At 35.0% G+C, this 19,827-nt stretch overlaps 1 protein-coding gene across 1 annotated transcript in view; it reads right to left on the bottom strand.

Annotated features, from left to right (window-relative positions):
- The window catches only part of smo (smoothened, frizzled class receptor), a 63,579-nt gene that overhangs the window by 23,536 nt on the left and 20,216 nt on the right, over window positions 1-19,827 (bottom strand). The window contains exons 6-10 of the mRNA XM_081755990.1: window positions 19,298-19,470; window positions 18,358-18,476; window positions 15,069-15,293; window positions 11,245-11,446; window positions 6,948-7,127 (exon numbers count right to left, since the gene is read on the bottom strand). Of these exons, the coding sequence (XP_081612116.1) occupies window positions 6,948-7,127; window positions 11,245-11,446; window positions 15,069-15,293; window positions 18,358-18,476; window positions 19,298-19,470 (899 nt within the window). The remainder of the gene's footprint in view (window positions 1-6,947; window positions 7,128-11,244; window positions 11,447-15,068; window positions 15,294-18,357; window positions 18,477-19,297; window positions 19,471-19,827) is intronic.

Raw genomic sequence — 19,827 nt, 5'->3', positions numbered from 1 at the left:
ATAAACAGAATGTTCATGAATATTGGTGTAAGAATTATAGATGACTAGATTTCTACGAAAATGCTGATTTTTGCTATGACTACGATACCTCTCGCGTACGTTTACGTTTTGTTCTACGTTAATCATAGATAACTCACACTATAACCGCAATACTTTGGCAATAATAATATGGGTAATTTTTAAAAAAAAAAATAAAAATCTATTCTTAACGGTTTGAGAACAACAGGTTGTAAATCATTTTTCACATTTCGTTGCTTATTGCCCACTCTTTAATTATTCTATACAGGTAAGCCATAGCGCATTTGAAATATGATAAAGTGGTCTTTTTACCGGTATGTAACAAGTGGCATGGTGTCTTTGGAAGGGAAGTTATTGAGGGAAATTTGAGAAGGTTAAGATTATGTAAGGAAATTGGACTGTGACACTTATTCCTAAATTTTCCTCAATAACTTCCCTTCCAAAGACACCACTGTCACATGTTGCATACTGTTGGAAAGGTCATTCTATCAACTTTTACATGCGCTCTCTCACCTCTGCAGAATAACTACAGAGTGAACAATACAAGAATATTCAAAAGGTCAAAAAAAAAAAAAAAAAACCAAAATATTGCCACATCCTCCCAGGACATCCTTATATTGTAAAAATCCCCACCTTTCAGTGTGTATTATTTCTTCGAAGACATGTTACAACTGTAAAACACGTGCTATTAATTATAAACATCAACGCAAGTAGACGATACACGGAAATAACAGAAAGACACGAAGTCGACACGGTGGAACCCAAAGATGATCGACTCGTCCAGTAGCTATCTATAAAAGGGAACTTGGAGACCAAATTATCAGTTGACCACTGATCACTTAACCTGTAACACCCGGTCCTGAGGTCGCATTGGACAAAGGAGTTTTCCTACCTTACATTATTTCCGGTAGCTGCATTGAGCGAAAGCGATTTCTAATCACAGCCCACCACCGGGAGATGCTTTGAACGAAGTGGGTCCTTATAAACCGTCTCTCATAGTTGTGGGACCTTTATAAAAATCTACAGGCTGCATTGGCAAAAGGGTTACCCATACATACCTAACTCCAACTTTCATCAACCGAAGCAACTTTTACATGTACTAAGGACTACGGTAACATTGAAAATATTCATTTGTATTTTACAAAGAAATTTTGTAATTATTCCATAGCAGATTATTTTTATAATTAAATTGGTGAAGAGCTAGTCTCAGACTTATTTACTCTATACCAAATAGACATTATTATTTAATTTAGCACATTCATACACAGTATATATAAACTTATGGTATGATGGTCTCTGTTCTTCTGTTAACATGTTAGAGATTTGTATAAGAATTTGTATGACAATACACCTGGCTCATCTAAACATTTACGGGCACCAAAAAAGAAAGCATTAATGGTGTTCAGTACCTACACATTTTTCTTCTAGACCATTTATTTATAAGGGCAATTTTTTAAAACAAACTTCAATTTTAATGATGTGATTTTACTGTTTTCTTCGTCAAATCTAGTTAAATGTTCCTTGTTTTCTCAAGATGAATTTGCATTATACAAATTTAATATTACTTAAATTAACTTTGATTCATATAAATAAATATTAAAGTAAGTAGCAGTATCATGTGTACACTACATGAAGAAGTTTGGTTTCTATAATGTGTTTTCTTAATTATTATTGAAACCGCAAGTGGTATTAGACTTCTACCACTTCTGGTTTTAGTAGAGGGAAAATGAAATGAAATCTTTTAAGTTTTACGTCCCAGGATTATGCCGGCTAGGCTAAAGGAAATGGTGATGATGATAAATGATTGAAATGGTGGAATGAATAAAGTGGGGGGAAACGGGAGAACCACGAGAAAACCCACACACACAGTGTTTGTCCACCACAAAGCTCACTTAGCGCGAGCTGGTATCGGACCAAAAGACCCCATGCACCGAAAGTGAACACTCTACCACTGAGCCACTGCGGCCCCCACTACGTGAAAGAGTTTGTATGGTATGATCTTTTCTCAATTATTATTGAAACCGAAAATGATACTGGACTTATACCACTTCTGGTTTAAGTAGAGAAATTAAGATGGAGATGGACTATACTCTTCGGACGCTTAGTTTGATTGCAGAAAAACCACTTCTCGCTATCTGTTGCCGTTTTCACTCTATAACGACCAACGTTGAAACCGGAAGAGGTTTATTTCTGCCACTTTCGGTTTCAGTAGACAGATTAAAGTGGAGATGAAATATATTTTGGAACGCTTAATTGATTATTTAAAAAAAAAAAAAAAAAACGCTTCTTGTTATCTATTAAGGTTTTTGTTCTATGGCAATCAATGTTAAAACCAGAATTGGTTGATTTGTGCCACTTCCAGTTTGAATACGTGGTTAAGATAGAAGATGATATCTATTCTTAGAATGCTAAGTCGATTAAAAAAAAAAAACTCTTCTCGCTATCTATTATCGTATTTGCTTTATGTAGATCAATATTGTAATCGGAAATTGTAGCGGATTTCTACCTCTTCCGGCTTTAGTACAGAGTTAAGGATGGAAAGTAATGCACCGGATGTTTAATCCACTGTAGAAAACTGCTTCTCTCTATTACCGTTTCTGCTCTATAGTGATCTACGTTAAACCCGGAAATAGTTCATCTCTACCACTTCTGGTTTAAATATGGCTTCCAGAAATGAATCCCGTTCCTAACTTTTGATCTTCTACACCCTGACAGAATCCGATGATGATTGATTAAGTAGTTCTTCAGATATTTTGACGGACAGAGTAAACATATAAAGGAGTTTTGGTAAACCAAACTTATTAATTACATACAACAAAATGTAATTATTACGAAGTAAGGGACATTTAACCCTTATCCGGGCAACTGGGGCCTCCCAGGCCCAGTAGCTTCATTTTTCTAAAATTTCTCAATAACCATACATATTTCCAAGACATAAAATACTGAATTCTTCTATCTTTCGTCGAAGTTAAAATCATGAGCATATCGAGTTGGTAAAGCTAATGTTTTTTATTATTATTATTATTATTATTATTATTATTTTTAAATTTGAAAATCTTTTCCTGACGTAACCGGGCAACCGGGGCCTAGGAGGCCCCGTATAACTTTAGTGAAATTCCTGTCAAATATTAGATCAAATTGTCACATAATTATATATTGAACACGTGACTATTGTAACCTTTAGCCGGAACAGTATGCGGCAACAGACATTGAATTTTGAGTGTTCTGCACTTAAAATATATACTGGGCCTGACAGGCCCCGGTTGCCCGTTTACGTTACAAAAATGTCTGGACCGGATTTGCTATACTGCTTGGCTTACAAAAGCGTGACAAGAAGTTTCGCTACTTGACAAAAATATATACCGGTACATTCTAGACTAGTCTGAACAGTAAGTGACAATAGGCATTGATTTTGTGCATTCTGCACTTAAAATATATACTGGGCCTGACAGGCCCCGGTTGCCCGTTTACGTTACAAAAATGTCTGGACCGGATAAGGGTTAAATATAAGGGAAGGGAGGAATTAAATGAAACCCGTTCGGAGTTCCTACATCTATTATCAGTAGGTGTATTGTTACATAACGTGATGACTCTGTCATGGTGTTTGCAGTTTAGAAGTCCCCGTAGACTTTCAGCCATTTGTCTCACTCTACCACTAGACAGCGAATTCTGTTCAAATAGAAATTCGTTGGTTATTAGGTAAACTACTCACTGACTCATCTTGAACCGTAGCATCATTGTGAAACCGATGATCCTTTAGTGCCTTCTTCAGTAAATCACACGGTGACAGGTCCGTGCTGTACGGTGGGCGACAAAGCATGTCTCATTTGAACCATCGGAACAAATTCTGCATCTATCCGCCCACGCTAGGATAGGCGTGATCATTTAACACGATAATCCCTGACGTTAGCATTCCAAGTGGTTTGCGTTTGATAGCTTCTCGAAGACGGGTCAACGCAGCACAGTAGCGTGTGGTATTGCTGAATTCTCCTGGTGGCTTGAAAAAAATGAAATGATTATTTTAGTTCACGTTTATCCTCTTTAAGCTAGAGAAGGCGGAGCGCAGTGGCTTGAAATCAAGCAGTAAATGGTCCTTTACAGGTCAAACAACACGCACACCATGATCTTGTCAGCTAACACCTGGGACTTACAACTTCTTGGGGCATGGTGATGACGGGTGCTTCCATTGTATGCTCGCGGATTTGAAATTCGGCTCGAAGTGATGGCATCATCATTTTACCGCTGCCACAATCCACAAAACAAAGTCATTCTTCTCTGTATGGTAGTACATCAAATGTTGGAGACGTATCCATACGCTCTTGCTTTTGTTCCTCCGTAAGCATTCGTGGCATCCACTGCGCACACACTTTGTGGTACTCCACTCCTTAACTATAATTTGTGCTGTTCAATAGCTCTTATTCAGTTCCGTGGCTATCGCTCGAATAACTAACACATCTATTGTTGCGAACACTCTCATCTACCGCAATACAGTTACAATTTGTGTCAACAACATGCGCCTAGGCAGGACAAGGAGGATCACTTGTTGTTTGTCCTATGCGAAAAATTCGTGCTTAATCCACAACGGTCGTCTTCGATACATAAACATCGACAGAGACGTCCTTCATCAATAGAATAGTCAGCCGGTTGACATCCATCAGCACTCAGAAACTGAATGACTGCTCGCTAACCCGTCGCTCGCTGTTTGAATGGATTTGGGATGGTGAATGCCATGCGTTATTTTCTGCCTCATTCCTGGAAAGGCAGGAAACGTTTCACAATGATTACTACACTAATGTCAGAAGTATATATTGTTAAGGTTCCTCGTGTTTCAACACCATGTACAATGTGCTAGTTGTAAACACACTTTAGACTACAGTCACAAAGACGTCCACCATCGCCAACGATCGGGAAATGACGAAGATCAACGGACTCAGCCTACATTTCAGGGTAAAAGACGACAGCACACGGAAGAAGGAGTCAATCTCGCCCGGTTGATCAACCACAAACTCTCTAAGGCGCTTGTTCATTGGGAGCTCCTTATTCCCCTCTCTAAAATGCCTGGTCATTGAGAATTCCCCGTACCCCTCTTTAAGATGCACGGTCATTGCGAGGTACCTATCCAACTCGCCCTAAGATGCATGATTATTAGGTTCCTATAATTTCACCAACAAACCTCCAAATAATTAGAGGAACTTACATTTATTACTATTGTATTCAAGAGGAAACTTTTATAATAAAAGATGATGGGAAAGTCCAGATTGCCGTGTACCATCTTTTAGCTCTACCCTAAAACGCAAAAATATTTACAATACGAGGGCAAGTCAAGAAAGACTTGGACTGATTTTTTCCCTGGCAGTTCTGTTAACGCTGGAGCTTCATAGTTTGGCATACAAGTAGGGTGGGTCTTGCTGTGCATATATATAAAATGTTGTTAAGGAATCATTGCATGTTTGGTAACCACGACTTTTTATTGCAGGTGATGTTCTGCGCCGCCTCTAGAAGTCGCCTGTAGAAGAAATGGAGTCATTACGAGATGAACAATTTGCAGCTATACGGTTCTGCTATCGCCTGGGGAAAAGTGCAACAGAAACTCTAGGAATGTTGAGAGCAGCCTACAAAGATGACGCTCTGCCACGAAGTACCGTGTTCTGGTGGTTCAAAGAGTTTAAAGAGGGCCGAATGACAATCACGAAAGCTGGTGGACCAGGTGTATCAGCGTCAGCTGTTACTGAGGTGAACATTAACACGGCAGCAGTCATTGTTAGAAAAGATCGCCGCATCAGTATCGACGATCTGGCAGCCGCACTACGCATATCTCATGGCAGTGCCTTCAAAATTTTGCATGACCACCTCCACATGAGCCGGGTGTGTGCGCGATGGATTCCGCGACTCCTGACACCAGAGCAGAAGGCCGTTCGAGTGGAGACTTGCAGGAAGCTGTTGCAAAGGTTTGAGGATGGTGGAGACGCCTACCGCACCATGCGACTTTTTCTATTCCCTGCCCTAAAATCCAGACTGCGTGGACGCCGCTTCTCCGATAATTCCGAGGTTCTGAAGGCATCGGAGGCGGTTTTGAAGGACCTCTCAAAGAATGGCCTGCGACACGTGTTTGAGGACTGGAAGACTCGAATGAAAAAGTGCATTCAAATGGGCGGGGACTACTTTGAAAAGGATCATGTGCCTGTTGCTGAGTAATAATAAATTGCCTAGAAAAAAAAATCAGTCCAAGTCTTTCTTGACTAGCCCTCGTATATATATTGTTGTTGTGGTATGTAGTAACATAGTGGTATATATATATATATATATATATATATATATATATATATATATATATATATATATATATATACACCACTATGTTACTACATACCACAACAATACAATTCTACGTCATCAACTGTTTCTACCAGGGGTGCCGAATGGATTTCATTTTATCACCCCTTTTAGATTTGAAGAAGGTATCAGTAAAATAACGTCATTAAAATTTCAGTTCACTTCAAAAAGACACCAGGAAAACTAATTTCACATGTAAACTTAATATATATATATATATATATATATATATATATATATATATATATATGTAACTGGATTAACATGCTAAAAAGATTACAAAAAGTGGTATCAGTTATTAGAAATCTGTACAAAATATAATGGAAACTACAAAGGCAACACTGGGAAGTACATTTTATTTTCGTGAGATTAAAAAGAAATCTAAGTAATGTTATAGTAAGTCTTATAAAAAAAATTCAGGAGGAAAACATAAAATTTTGGGAATTATTTCGAATGCAACAAGTATAAAATTATACAACTTTAGTAAAAACTACATGGATAATCATAAAACTTTTTTTTTTCCTTTTTGTTACGAAATATGGTAACATTATTTCGAAGTTGGTTCTTTCATTAGAAAAAGCAGAGCAAGTTTTTACCTTTTCAGAAATCTCTTCCAAGTGTGGAAAGTAGAAATAGTCCAGACCCACGAGGACATGATGATTGCGGAAACAAAGAATGACAAGAGGTGAAGTTCCGCCATTGCTAAGCTTGGTCGTGTCTCCAACTTACATTTTTTGACTTCATCTGCACTCAGCACACTTCTGCTTGTTTTACAGCTACAAACCAAAAAGACATTATAGCACTTGTCAAACTATGTTAAAATAATAATTTCTACATTAAAAAAGTGAATACAAAAAAAAAATTTGGTTATCGATGAATTGGCTGTCGATGATTTGGATATCGATGTTTTAGTATTCGATGTTATCTGCTATCGATGTTTTAGTATTCGATGTCATCTGCTATCGATGTTTTATTTGATGTTATCTGCTATCGATGTTTTAGTATTCGATATCATCTGCTATCGATGTTTTAGTATTCGATGTTATGTTAATGAATTCACATGGAACCGTGTTCACTGAGAATAGCTACTCTGCAATGCTACAAATTCCACATTTGAATTTTTCTAAAGATTAACCTCAACCATTCCTTTGGCAAAGCTATGCAAATATTGTCTTATGAAAGTTGATAATCCATCATTCTTTTCCTAAATATTGCTCGTAATCTTTATTAGCAGCTGTCACATATTTGTAACCATATACTTATTTATTTACATAACTCTATCCTCAACAGAGAAAATTCATTCCATTTAAAGTGGATTTCACTGAATCCCACACATCACAAATATATGTAACATACACACTAATACAATTGAAAATATAAAACGTAAAATAAAATTAAATTTTAAAAAAATCAAACAATTCTCAAATACAGGAGAACCGAAAGTAAAGCAAAAGAAAAGAAAAACATGAATACTGAAATCTATGTGTGTTAATACATACATAATATATAATAAGTACTCTGAGTATTACAAAGTGTATCTTTACATACTCACTTAAGTAATCGTAGGTATTTGCCAGACGTGAGACTGAAATCCAATTTCTTGTATTTACATCAAAGTTCATTATAAGTGAAACACATTCTTCTTACAGGTGAATTCTTGAAATGCTCGTTTTTAGATTTAGGATAAACTAAAAGTAGTCTTGACTTTAAATTAACCTTCTTGGTATCGTATCAGATTTTCACAAGTAAGTCACGATTACCAGGTCATTAACAACCAATTTATATAAGAATATTTGAGTCAGCCACTACCCGCTTTTCAATAGGCTGTTACATTGAAATTCAATCAGCAATCTTCTATAGAGAGACTGTTAAGAAACGTAGACAAGTTTATATATATATATATATATATATATATATATATATATATATATAGAAAACGGAGAAATCTGTTTTGCGTTTTTTCAATTCTTTTAATATGCGATTTCTTGGTAGATGACCAAACAACCGACTCATATTCGAATCGTGATCTAACGATATTAAAAAGTTGTATTATTAAACTTGATTGGAGTCCGTATTATAAATCCTAAATGTTTACAGGAATTGCTATCAGTATACTGTACATGATCACTGAATTTCAATTTAATGTCTATAATATCTCTTAGGTCCTTGATAAATTCCATGCAATTCGTTAAATGTCCATTTAAAGAATATGACAGGAGTATTTTCGGAGAGGTTTGCAATCACAAATCTCTGGCTGAAAACACTGATGTGCTCTGGAAATTGCACCTACGTCTTTTGGATCCAGAGAAAGCATCAACTGTTTGTTTTATCAAAGTTTTGGCACACACAATCTACGACTACCAGAAAATTTGGAATAAAATTTTAAAAAGTAGTAAAGGAATACGAAAGTGAAGAAAAGATAACTGGAGACAGATTAAGGCGCTAAGAGTCTAAAAAGGGGATAAAACCGGTGGAAAATTATCTCTATTTCCAACTGAAAGCAACATTTGACACTTCGGATATTTTCAGAACGTACTTTTATGCTCTAAACGGAAACAAGTATTCACTTAAAAATCCTGACCTTAGTTATAAATCTTCCAGCAGCTGAGATCACAGTTAATCTCTGTGTTTCAATAAATATGCAACGAACTCCATTAAAAGCATTATTTATAATATTTATTTCTAATTAAAATGTACGATTTATTTTTAAAAGTGTGACCTTTCCTACTAAAAATTAGGAAACGTAGGAAAAGCATCACCACTTGAATCTTTGCATTCTAATTCCTACAGATGTACTGTCTTCATTATAGAGATCGTTCACTATCTTTTACAGACAGACATAAAACAACATTAGCGAGAGACAATCCTGTCGAACTCCCTTTTTCATTGCAATTACTTGTAATACTACTTCTGTTATTTCTTTCCCTATTCTAACACTTACTTCTTGGTTACCAGATCGTACAGTGGAAGGAAAAAGCGAAAGGGAGTGAAAGAGGCTACAGTTGGCAGATAGTGGTATTATAACAAAAATTCCTAACTAAAGACGAAGAGGTTAGAGCTTGTTGTATGGAACCTCCTCAATTTGTGGCATGTATCCTGCCAATAATAAGAGAATAACTATGATGATGATGATAATAATAATGATTACCTAACCGTTTCATACAAACTGATATTATTCGAAAACTCGGAATTAGTACGTACAGGGAGTTTCAGCAGACAGAAATATATATATATATATATATATATATATATATATGAACAAAGGAGTTGACTGTCTCTATGAAAAATTACCAGAAGCTATCTGGATAGATAAGACCAAAGGAAAGAAATAACAGGTATAGGAAACTGGTGAGTTACTGGAAGTAATAGTGTATCCGTGGTGCAAGCGGGAGGACGGGATTTTGAGTTCTTCTCTGTTCAAGGAAAAGATTTCTCCGTGTTTTTTAACATTGTTCTATATACATTAAAACAGCATAAAGCAAAATAATTTAATACACCTGTTCCAAACTAGTAGTACATCTTTGTATGTTTCGATCAGAATTTGGAAGTACCATAATTAAAGGCCAGCAATTGTAGCAAAATGCCAGAAACGACACACATCTTACCATTTTTACAAGAAATCTATTATATAAAAGAGAACGCACAAATCCTTTGTTAGCTCATCACGCTAATACGGCTGAACCAATTTCTTTCATTTTTGGGGGGTTATTAGGATTTGGACCCTAGATGGTTTTTATCATATCACTTTAATTTTCAATTACCAGTGTCTTGAGATAATTGACCATTCAAGTGTCCATAACGTACAAATCCTTTGTTAGTTCATCATAGGTATAAAAATAAACGTATTTATATGCAACCCGCATGACCGTGTCACTCGGCGGGTTAACATAAATGACAGGCGCTATAATGTTAACATTTACTGCAATTTGAAAGCGAAAAAGTAAAAATTATCTAAGTAACAAAGTTTATTGCGTTCCGGGGTGACCGCAGCGAAGCGGGGTGAACGCTGCTAGTCGTAAATAAATGTAATTTATTGTGACAATTTTGCCGTTTTGTGGTTGTTTCGTAAGTTTTGTTTACCTTTTTACCGGAAAACACGTCACATTGTCCCCCGTTATCGTGAAATGCAGATCACCGGTGAGAGATGGAATTTGACGCTTCCTATCGGAAACCATAAATCATTGCTGGCCAACCAAATACATGAAACCGTGGTCGATGCTGCAATGAATCCAAAGATAACGTGCTTCAAATATGCTCCTGTCACATCAGTGTATGTTGAACCACCGTAGTTTGTGTGTGAACAACACATGTTCGTGATATTGTGCAATCAGAACTGGACTTATACGCTGTTTGGAATGACCGTTTTGTCAAGGCAGAGTTTACCTAATATGATTTTTTTTTCCTTTCTCTTCTTAACGCAGTGTTTCGTCACTATATTCATTAGTATATTTTCTCTGCAGTTTTATGTTAATGATATTAATATTTCTAAAATTTGTAATTTTCTTTCTTTTAGATCATTTTGATATGTTCTGTTTATCAACCCTTTTACAGCTATACTTACTTTTATTACTATATTTAATGTAGATTAACGCATTTAATGTAAGCTTGTAGTAAATTAATGACAAAAATACCATGAATATATTTGTTTTTTTGCAATTGGAACTGCCACTTTTTAAATTCATTTTTCCATTTTTAGAATTTAATTCGCCACAACTGACGGTCTTTAGCCATAATCTATAAAATCGATGTATCTAAAATGTTCAAGAAGAAAGAAAACTTTAAAAAAGCGTACCTAAAGAATATAAGAAATGTAAATACATTTTCTCAATCATGCCACTATGTTCTAAATCTTCATAACATACTGTAATAAAATATTTAGTAAACTAAACTTACATCAAATATTTCCTAAAACTTTTCTTCCATCCTAGATACGAAGAGCCCTCGTATATATGACAGATGAAACTAACGACCACACACACGCATACGATTATTGCAAACAGAGCCATCCTCACAACAGTTTCTTTGATTTTGTTGCTTGCTTTGTCTGAGATTATCTCCTGGCTGCCAATCATTAACCGAATTAAAGTAATCAGTCCTGAAGAAAAGAAAATCAATGAAAATTAATACTTTTGTAAGACAACTCTATCTCTAACGTACTGAAAACGTATACTAAGAGACATATATGCATAAGTTCATCAAATCCTATTGAATTGTAACACAGTGAAACCGCTGGATTAGACACACTAATGAGACATGATGATTTATTCGTAAATCAGAGGTGCCCGTTACGGAGAGATTACGCAAATTTAAATTCAATTTTACTGATCTGTATGTTTCACTACCAATCAATGAGAGGCATTTTCCAAATATTTCAAGTATTATATCGAACATTTTCATTTTTCCTCTGTTTGTCCCGGTTTAATATTCCAGACTGTATATGGAATTCCTCACATATTTTTGTTGCTTTAGCTATCGACAGGAACTTTTACTCAGACATACACTTGATTATAAGATACTATTGCGCACGTTGCGTAAGTATGGTAAGGAACTTTATTGTTGTAACGAAAACCGAATCACAGAAAAGCTAAAAGTGCACCGTTAACATTTTCCACTTAATAAATTTTATATTATATATATATATCGCTGGGGAGGTTCATACAGGATGGGCCGAAAGTCACAAAGGGGGTTATAACTGAATATTTTTTTTTTATTTATCATTAGTTTGCATTGATATTTCACAGACTTAAAGACCAGGGAGGGAGATTGTTTACACTTACCTGTGGAATATAATCTCAGGTAGGTGTCCACCATTATGTGCCTCACAGATTCGGCCATTGCATCATTTCTAGGGACACTGACATGAACTGGCCCTCCCGTTCGCCTGTCCTCACTCCAATCATTTTCTTTCGGGGTGTTTGAAGGACAAGTTTATGTGAACAAATCACGAGCAATACAGCAACTCAAAGACAATATTCGTGCAGAAATACCAGAAGTGTTGATTTCTCTCATGAATCATGTGCTACACAAGGCCCGTATCTGTGAGGCCCATAACGGTGAACACCTACGTTAGATAACTCCTTCGTGACTTTTGACTCACTCTGTATAAGCTGCAAAATGTACTGTATGTGTAGTAATTTTCTTTCCAAGTACATGTTAACCCCTATAGGTACAGGTAAAATATCTTAATTCCTATGCTCACTGTACTAAGAAGTGAAAGTAACACAACAATATGCAACATTATTGTTAAATATTGAAAATTTACTGGCACAGAGAAAACAAGTCTTTCAAGTTCAGCTCGCAACTCCTCTGTGTGGGCTTTACCAGATCATTGGCTTACGATACAGACATATTGTAGGTAAGTGATTTTCTGTCTAATATACTGCATTACATATTTATTTTGAAATTACGGAAAGCATATCCTGCGCAAAATTTTCTATATTTTGCGCAAATATGAACTGAGAATAATTGCTGACTATTATAAAAAGGTTATTAAAACACTGGAGAAAGAAAGACTATAAGTGTATCTATCTGAGAGTGGCCGTAAAACAGGAAGGTTCTGTCCCATAATATTACATATAGTACGAGACCAAAAAAAGTATTAAGAAGGTGCCCGTTACGAGAGATTTCACTGTATCACTATTTGATAAAATATATTTTTCATTTAAACCGATTAAAAATTATTTAAAAAAACATTCGTGTTTTTTATCTTGTTTTCCGAACAGTCTAATTATAAAATCAGAAGCAAGATTAGAATTGAACAACAAACACACTAGAACCTACCTACTATCAAACAGAACAGTAAGAAATTGGGACATTGTATTTACAAGTAACACATCCATAACCTTATGATTACATACGTGTGTCCGTCATAAATATTCAACTTTATTGAAGTTTATATGGAAGCCCTAATCCAAAACTACAACGACTATGAAGCTATAAATTCAGGAGTTTAAATACGCATTCCACCTACCATACTTTATTTGCATTATTTTTCCTTAAGTATATATCCGAAAATGGAAAATCTTTGAATGTAAACCGGAAAGAGTTTTATCGAACAACGAGTCCTGCTTTGAATTAGCATACCTCTTACAAAAATGAAATGAAATCTTTTAGTTTTACGTCCCACGATTATGCCGTGTAGACTAAAGGAAACGGTGATTATAAGAAATGAATGAAATGGTGGAATAAAGAAAGTGGGAGGAAACGGAAGAACCACGAGAAAACCCACGCATACGGTGCTTGTCTACCACAAAGCCCACTTGGCGCGAACTACACCTCTTACACACGTTTATAACTGTCATAAACTTGTCGCCACACGCTGCACACAACTCACCGTAAATTTCAGGTGGTTTTCGACCCTAGCAATCAGATCACACTATGCAGCTCCACCAGTATGAATCTCTCGAGTCAAAGTGTCATTTTGAAATAACTGCCGTTCTGCGTGAGCGACATACACACACCCGCCATCTCGTGAAGAGATGAAATACTTACTTTCAAATGTATATTTCAGTTTCTGTGAATATATATATATATATATTATATCTGTTTGCTGAGATAAGAGTACTCAATTGCTCTTTGGTTTTCCCTCGTGACTAGAAAATATACTTTCGAAAGACGAACATTTCCAGGAAATCTGCCTTAAACTACAAATTACAATATGGCAACGTAAATCTTCGGAAATGATAACGAATTTTTAAGTGACTAAGAAAACTTGAAGCACACTGAATCAATATAATGTATTTCACTCTGTAATGTTTCAGTTTTGGTGGCAGATTTATATTACCTTAAACTTTTCCGAAGTCAGCAGCTTGAAACAAGAAGAAAACAATATGAAAATTAATACATATTAATGTCAAACTAATACATTAAAATTTAAACACCATAGTAAAACCTCCATGTGTTCGGTGATGATCATTTTTTTTTTCTTTTTATTTTAATTTCTCCTCTATAATTCTGGCTAGATACTCGATCGCCTTTCTTCAAGATGATTCTTAAGCTTAAATTATAAAGATCTATATATCCCAGTACTTAATAAACAACGAAAACATCTATGAAAGTGTTTTATGATAATGAAGTTTCTATTTTCTGTTTATCAGTGACTAAAAAGTGTATTGTTTAGGTCTAAATAAACTAATACTTCATACTTACAGTTTAACGATACCTAACTTCTGAAACAAAATCGAAAAATTTATTAACACAATACTTCTTCATCCACAGAAGATTGTTTACATTTAAATAAATATCGTATATTTATTTCGGCTGGCAAGCTGAATGTTCAAATAGCTTTAACAGTAGTACTTCAAATACGTTTCCTCCGAGTCGTTTCTTGAACAACCCAACAATAAACTTAATCTTAAAAAGAGAGAGAGAGAGAAGTGAATGAAAAATAAAAGCCGTTTCTTGAATAACCTAACAATAAATTTAACTATAATTTAAAAAATGGGGAAGTGAACGAAAAATACAACAGACTTCGTATTATGTCATATATTTCACACCAGCTTTGAAAATAATAAAAAATAAAATTTAAGTTACTCTTTCATAAATTTGTGTGCTGGAGTAATTTGACCTCTTCCTTTTTCATGTACCGCTATTAGAAACGGTTGAAAACCAAGACACAAAAAGTGTAATGTTACTTTGCTTAGTAGTGTTATGTTGTTTCTCTCTCTTAAAGTAAAATTCTTGCAAAGGAGAAAAAAAAAAAAATGAACGGATCTTACCTCTTACTAAAAAGTAGCCGCCGCCTAGCAAGAAAACTGAAATAGGTCCCAGCAAGAATCCAGCTCGAGCAGCACGGTTTACGTAGCCAACAAAGCAAATCCCAGATACACTGTCTCCATCGATCTCACCTAACGCCATAATTGTGATGGTCAGAATCAATGGAAGCGACCAGGCTACCAGATGGAAATAAGCACCTTTCTTGTCAATCTGCTCTCGAATTTTTCCTGTTGGTACAAAATATGTGGTTTATTAGTTCGGAAAATAATTTTTAATGCAAAAGAAACAAAATATTATTAAGTAATATCCGAAAGAGCGCATGCCCGCATCGTTATCATATATTAATACTATAGTTCTGGGTGGAATTATATATACATTTTGAATTATTACATTCATCTATTACATAAATAATATGCAAAAATGTGCAACAAATTTCGGAATTCCTTAAGGTTAAGGATATGAAATTTTGTATTTCAACTTCTCACTTAAAATTATAAGACACGTGTTTCAGCGGTGTTTGATACGAAGATCGTTAATAACTCCTTAGAAAATCCGACAGATGACACTCGTAGTATCGAAAGCGGTTTGGTTTTAGTAAGCGTCATTTCTCACTAGACTGTTGTGAAAGTTTCAGTTATATCCATCACATAGTTTCGTTGTCATAGTAGAGTGAAGAAACGAACTTGCGTTTATTTAGAAAAATGGAAACAAAAGAGTTTCGTGTGGTTGTTAAATACTCCTATTTAAAAAGTTTAACACTGAAGGAGATCAAAGCCGAATTGGATGTAGTTCATGGCATATCTTCTTCTATCTTTGCGATGTTTCCAATTACGGAAGTAAGTTTAAACGTGGCTGTACATCCACAAATGATGAACATTGTTCGGGACGTCCAGTGGAAGTGACTTACTCCGAAATGATTAACGAACTCCACGATATGGCTTTGAGTGATCGATGAATCAAAGTGCGCGAAACAGTTGAGGCTACAGGTGGTGAAGTAAGCTAACAAGGTGATGGTCACAGTTTCTTGAGATACATGTAGAATCATCTACATCAGCGTTTCCCAACCGGTGTGCCGCGGCACACTGGTGTGCCGCGAATGAACCGCTGGTGTGCCGCGAGGAAATCGAAACAAAATTAAAGCAACATTATAGCAACCAAATTGCAAGACATAGGAAAAAAATGTACATTTTTGTATCTCACATTACTATTAATTTCTACTATGGAAAAAATTACTGTAATTGTAATACATTATTCTTCATCTATTACTGTGTAGCAGACAGTATTTCGGCTCGTACATATTTCCACATTTAGCTGCTATGTTACGCTTCAATTGAGAGTTACACTAACACCGAGAAATGGAAGCACTTGTACGGTACGCGTCAAGTGAACCTTCGTAGAACACTCTTTCGCAAGTGAATGACAGAACAACACTTTGTTCAACAGCTGTGTTTTGACTTCGACGCATCGCAAGCTGTCGACATTGATTGCAATAATATGCACCGGTTTTGGTTAAAACAGCAAAGTTAAAAGTACAAGACATTTGTTTGTTCGTTCGTCATTTAGTGATCTTCGTTCTTAGTGAAAGATTGGATACAGTTTTCGAAAAAGAAAGCGTATTTTTAAAAATCTGAGTTCTATATTTCATCGCAATTGTTTTCTATTTTAAAATTAGAATAAAAATAAGCACAATGAATGAGCATAGGGCAAAATCAGTAATCGAGCTTTCATCTCTGTGAGGAGATCAGTAATCACAGAAAAAATTACCATAATATTTTATATTTGCAAATAATAATATTAATAATATCTATGAGTGTGCCGCGATAAGTCAAGTTACACTAGTAGTGTGCCGCAAGCTGAAAAAGGTTGGGAAACGTTGATCTACATCAATTACTTGGAAAAAGGACAAACAATGAATGGAGCGTATTGTGTGTCGTTATTACACCGGTTGAGAGAAGAAATAAAGAAAAACACGTCCTCATTTGGCAAAGAAAAAAATTATCTTCTATCAAGAAATGTATAGGTGCACACCTGCGCAGTTTCGATGGTGAAAATTATCGAATTAAAATTCGAATTATTACATCCACTGTATTCACCAGATTTGGTCCTTTTTAACTTGAAAACTTGGCTCGATGGAAAACTATTCACATCGAACGAAGAAGTCATCGCCCAAGCAGATGTCTATTTTGAGGAGCTTTTGAAATCCTACTTTTTGGAAACTTAATAAAAGTTGGAGAAATGACGGAAAAAATGTGTCAGGCAGAAAGGAGATTATGTTGAAAAATAAAAATTAAAAAAAAAAAAATACCCAAAATGAATTGCATTTTTTTCTAAGTACTTAATTGAAAGACCCTTGTGTTTGACCTAGAAAAAACGAAAAGGGAGTGAGAAGGAAACAGAGACGGGATTAATTATTATAATAAGAGTCCGTAACTCAGAATCTCTTATGGTTAGAATCATTAAATTTGGTATTTAAACATTTTATTAAAATAATTACACCTGTTTCTAATATTTGTCCTATAAGAGAAGAAAGAAAGGTGGTGACAAGAAAAAGGAGCGGGTTTGCAGTAATTATAATAAGATGTATACATATCTCGGAATCTCTTACGGTTAAAAACATGAAGTTTAGTTCGGATCCTTCATTTAAAATAATGAAATACGTGTTTCACCGCTTTTTTGATGTTTGTCTCAGAAGAGAAGAAGGGGTGGGGGTTGCAATTATTATAATAAAATATGTATATAAGACGAAATCCCTGAAGATTAGATTGGTGTTTCAGACTTCTAATCCAAAATAATTAAGCAAACATATGTTTCAGCGTTTTAGATGTTTGACCCAGAATTGAAGAAAAAAAAAAAAAAAGGGGGGGGGTTCTTTCTTAAGATGTCCTTACGAGACGTTCTTTCTTTTTTCCGAAATCTCTAATTTAGGCGATTTCTATATGAAAGGTGCAGAAGGAAGAACGCAAAATATTGTCCACTGTAACGCTTGGGAGCATTTATTAGTTATATAATAAACGTTTATATATTGGTTTGCTGTGTAACTCAGTTGAGTAATAAGTTTAGTGCGAGTGCACTTTATTAAAAGAAAAAAAAATAATCAAAAATCGTAATTTCATACAGTCTATTGATCCGATATTGATAGATATTATTCTTCACACTATATTATTCGGTCATCGCGAATTCCCAGTATTGTTTTCGCACCATTACTCATAAGTTCAACAAGAACTGAAGTCACAAATACTGAAGTAACTCCAAGGTGCTACCCCAATATTATATAATAAAATGTCAACTTACCTAGAGCCTGGAAACTGATATGCCACGCGTATGTCAGAATGACAAACCATACTCCTGCAGCCATTAGGAAGTAGTACACCAACACGAAAACGGTAACACATGACAGATTTTCACCAGCACTGGAATATAACCATAATTTATATATTAACTAACTTATATCTAAATCAATTTATTTAAATTTACATTCACTTTAACAACTAAAATATAAAGCAGAATACATCTTAATATAATTTCTTATTGCTAAATGGAAATTCAGGACTTATCTTATTATGAAATATGTTTCTTTTCACCTTTTCGTGGTGTTTGTCCAACTTTTTAGCTCGGCTTTTTTTTTCATTGTTTGATTTAAAGAAGATTGCACTGATCAAAAATTAGTGATTAGAAGTGATTAAAAGTTCGGCAGAACAATAGACTCAGCGCTAGACTGTCAACAATTACCTCTAGTGCACCTAGCAATTCAAAAATAACTTCCGGAACTGGTGAAGAGAAAGGGTGTCGTATACTACGTTGACAACGCCAGACTACATTTATCTTTAACGACCCGTCAGAAATTAATAGAATTTGGGTGGGAAGTTTTAATATATACACCGTACAGCCCGGACATATCCATCGGAACATCAATTATTTCGGTCACTGCAGAACTCCCCGCAGAGTTAAAATTAGTTTCAAAAGAGGTCTGTAAAAGTCTTTATATATATATAACCCGAAACAACATAAGTTTTGAAGCGACGGGATTATAGTGTTGTCAGAAAAATGACAAAGTCATAGATCAAAATGATGTGTATGTGATTTCATAATATTATTTTCAACCCGCTAAGAATATTCTCAACTTCAATCTTCAAAGGCTCAATACCTTATAGACAATCTGACATTAAAAAGAAAGGATATGTATACCTATAAAGTGAACTATGAGTATAATAAACAGAAATAAGTATATTACCTTGGTTCTGACATTCGAAGTGTACCATCCTTGCGACAAACGATGTCTTTACGAGCTCCAGGAAAAAACTGTGCTAGCCATCCAATACAAACTACGAAGAAACAGCAGTTGATGTAGAATATCACAACAGCTGGATATTTATTGGCTGATCTCCAATCGATAAGAAAAGTAACCTTTAAATAAAATTAATACTAGTTACGATTACAGAATACGAATTTAATTCCCTATAGTATCCATAATGGTAAAATTTTAATGGTATGGAATCTTAACTTTAACGTTTCATGCTTATGTTTAGATTAGAAAACGATCAAAATAGACAAGTAAAAAAAGATACAAATTTGCACAATTTGTTTAATAAAACCCACATACGCCAACAGATATACAGTGTTCCTTAAAACTGTAACATAAATATGTCTTTTAGAAGTATAAAGTTAGATCTATTTTGGCGTGATGATCTAAACATAAGATAAACTTGATTTTATTATATATACACACTCATGTCCAGGAGTTAAAGGATGTATAAAAAAAAA

This window comes from Thermobia domestica, chromosome 4 (genome assembly GCF_964235325.1).
Source record: "Thermobia domestica chromosome 4, izTheDome1.hap1.1, whole genome shotgun sequence".
NCBI classification, from domain to species: domain Eukaryota; kingdom Metazoa; phylum Arthropoda; class Insecta; order Zygentoma; family Lepismatidae; genus Thermobia; species Thermobia domestica.
Note: the sequence above shows the minus strand (reverse complement) of the source record. Positions and strands in the feature narration are given on the sequence as shown.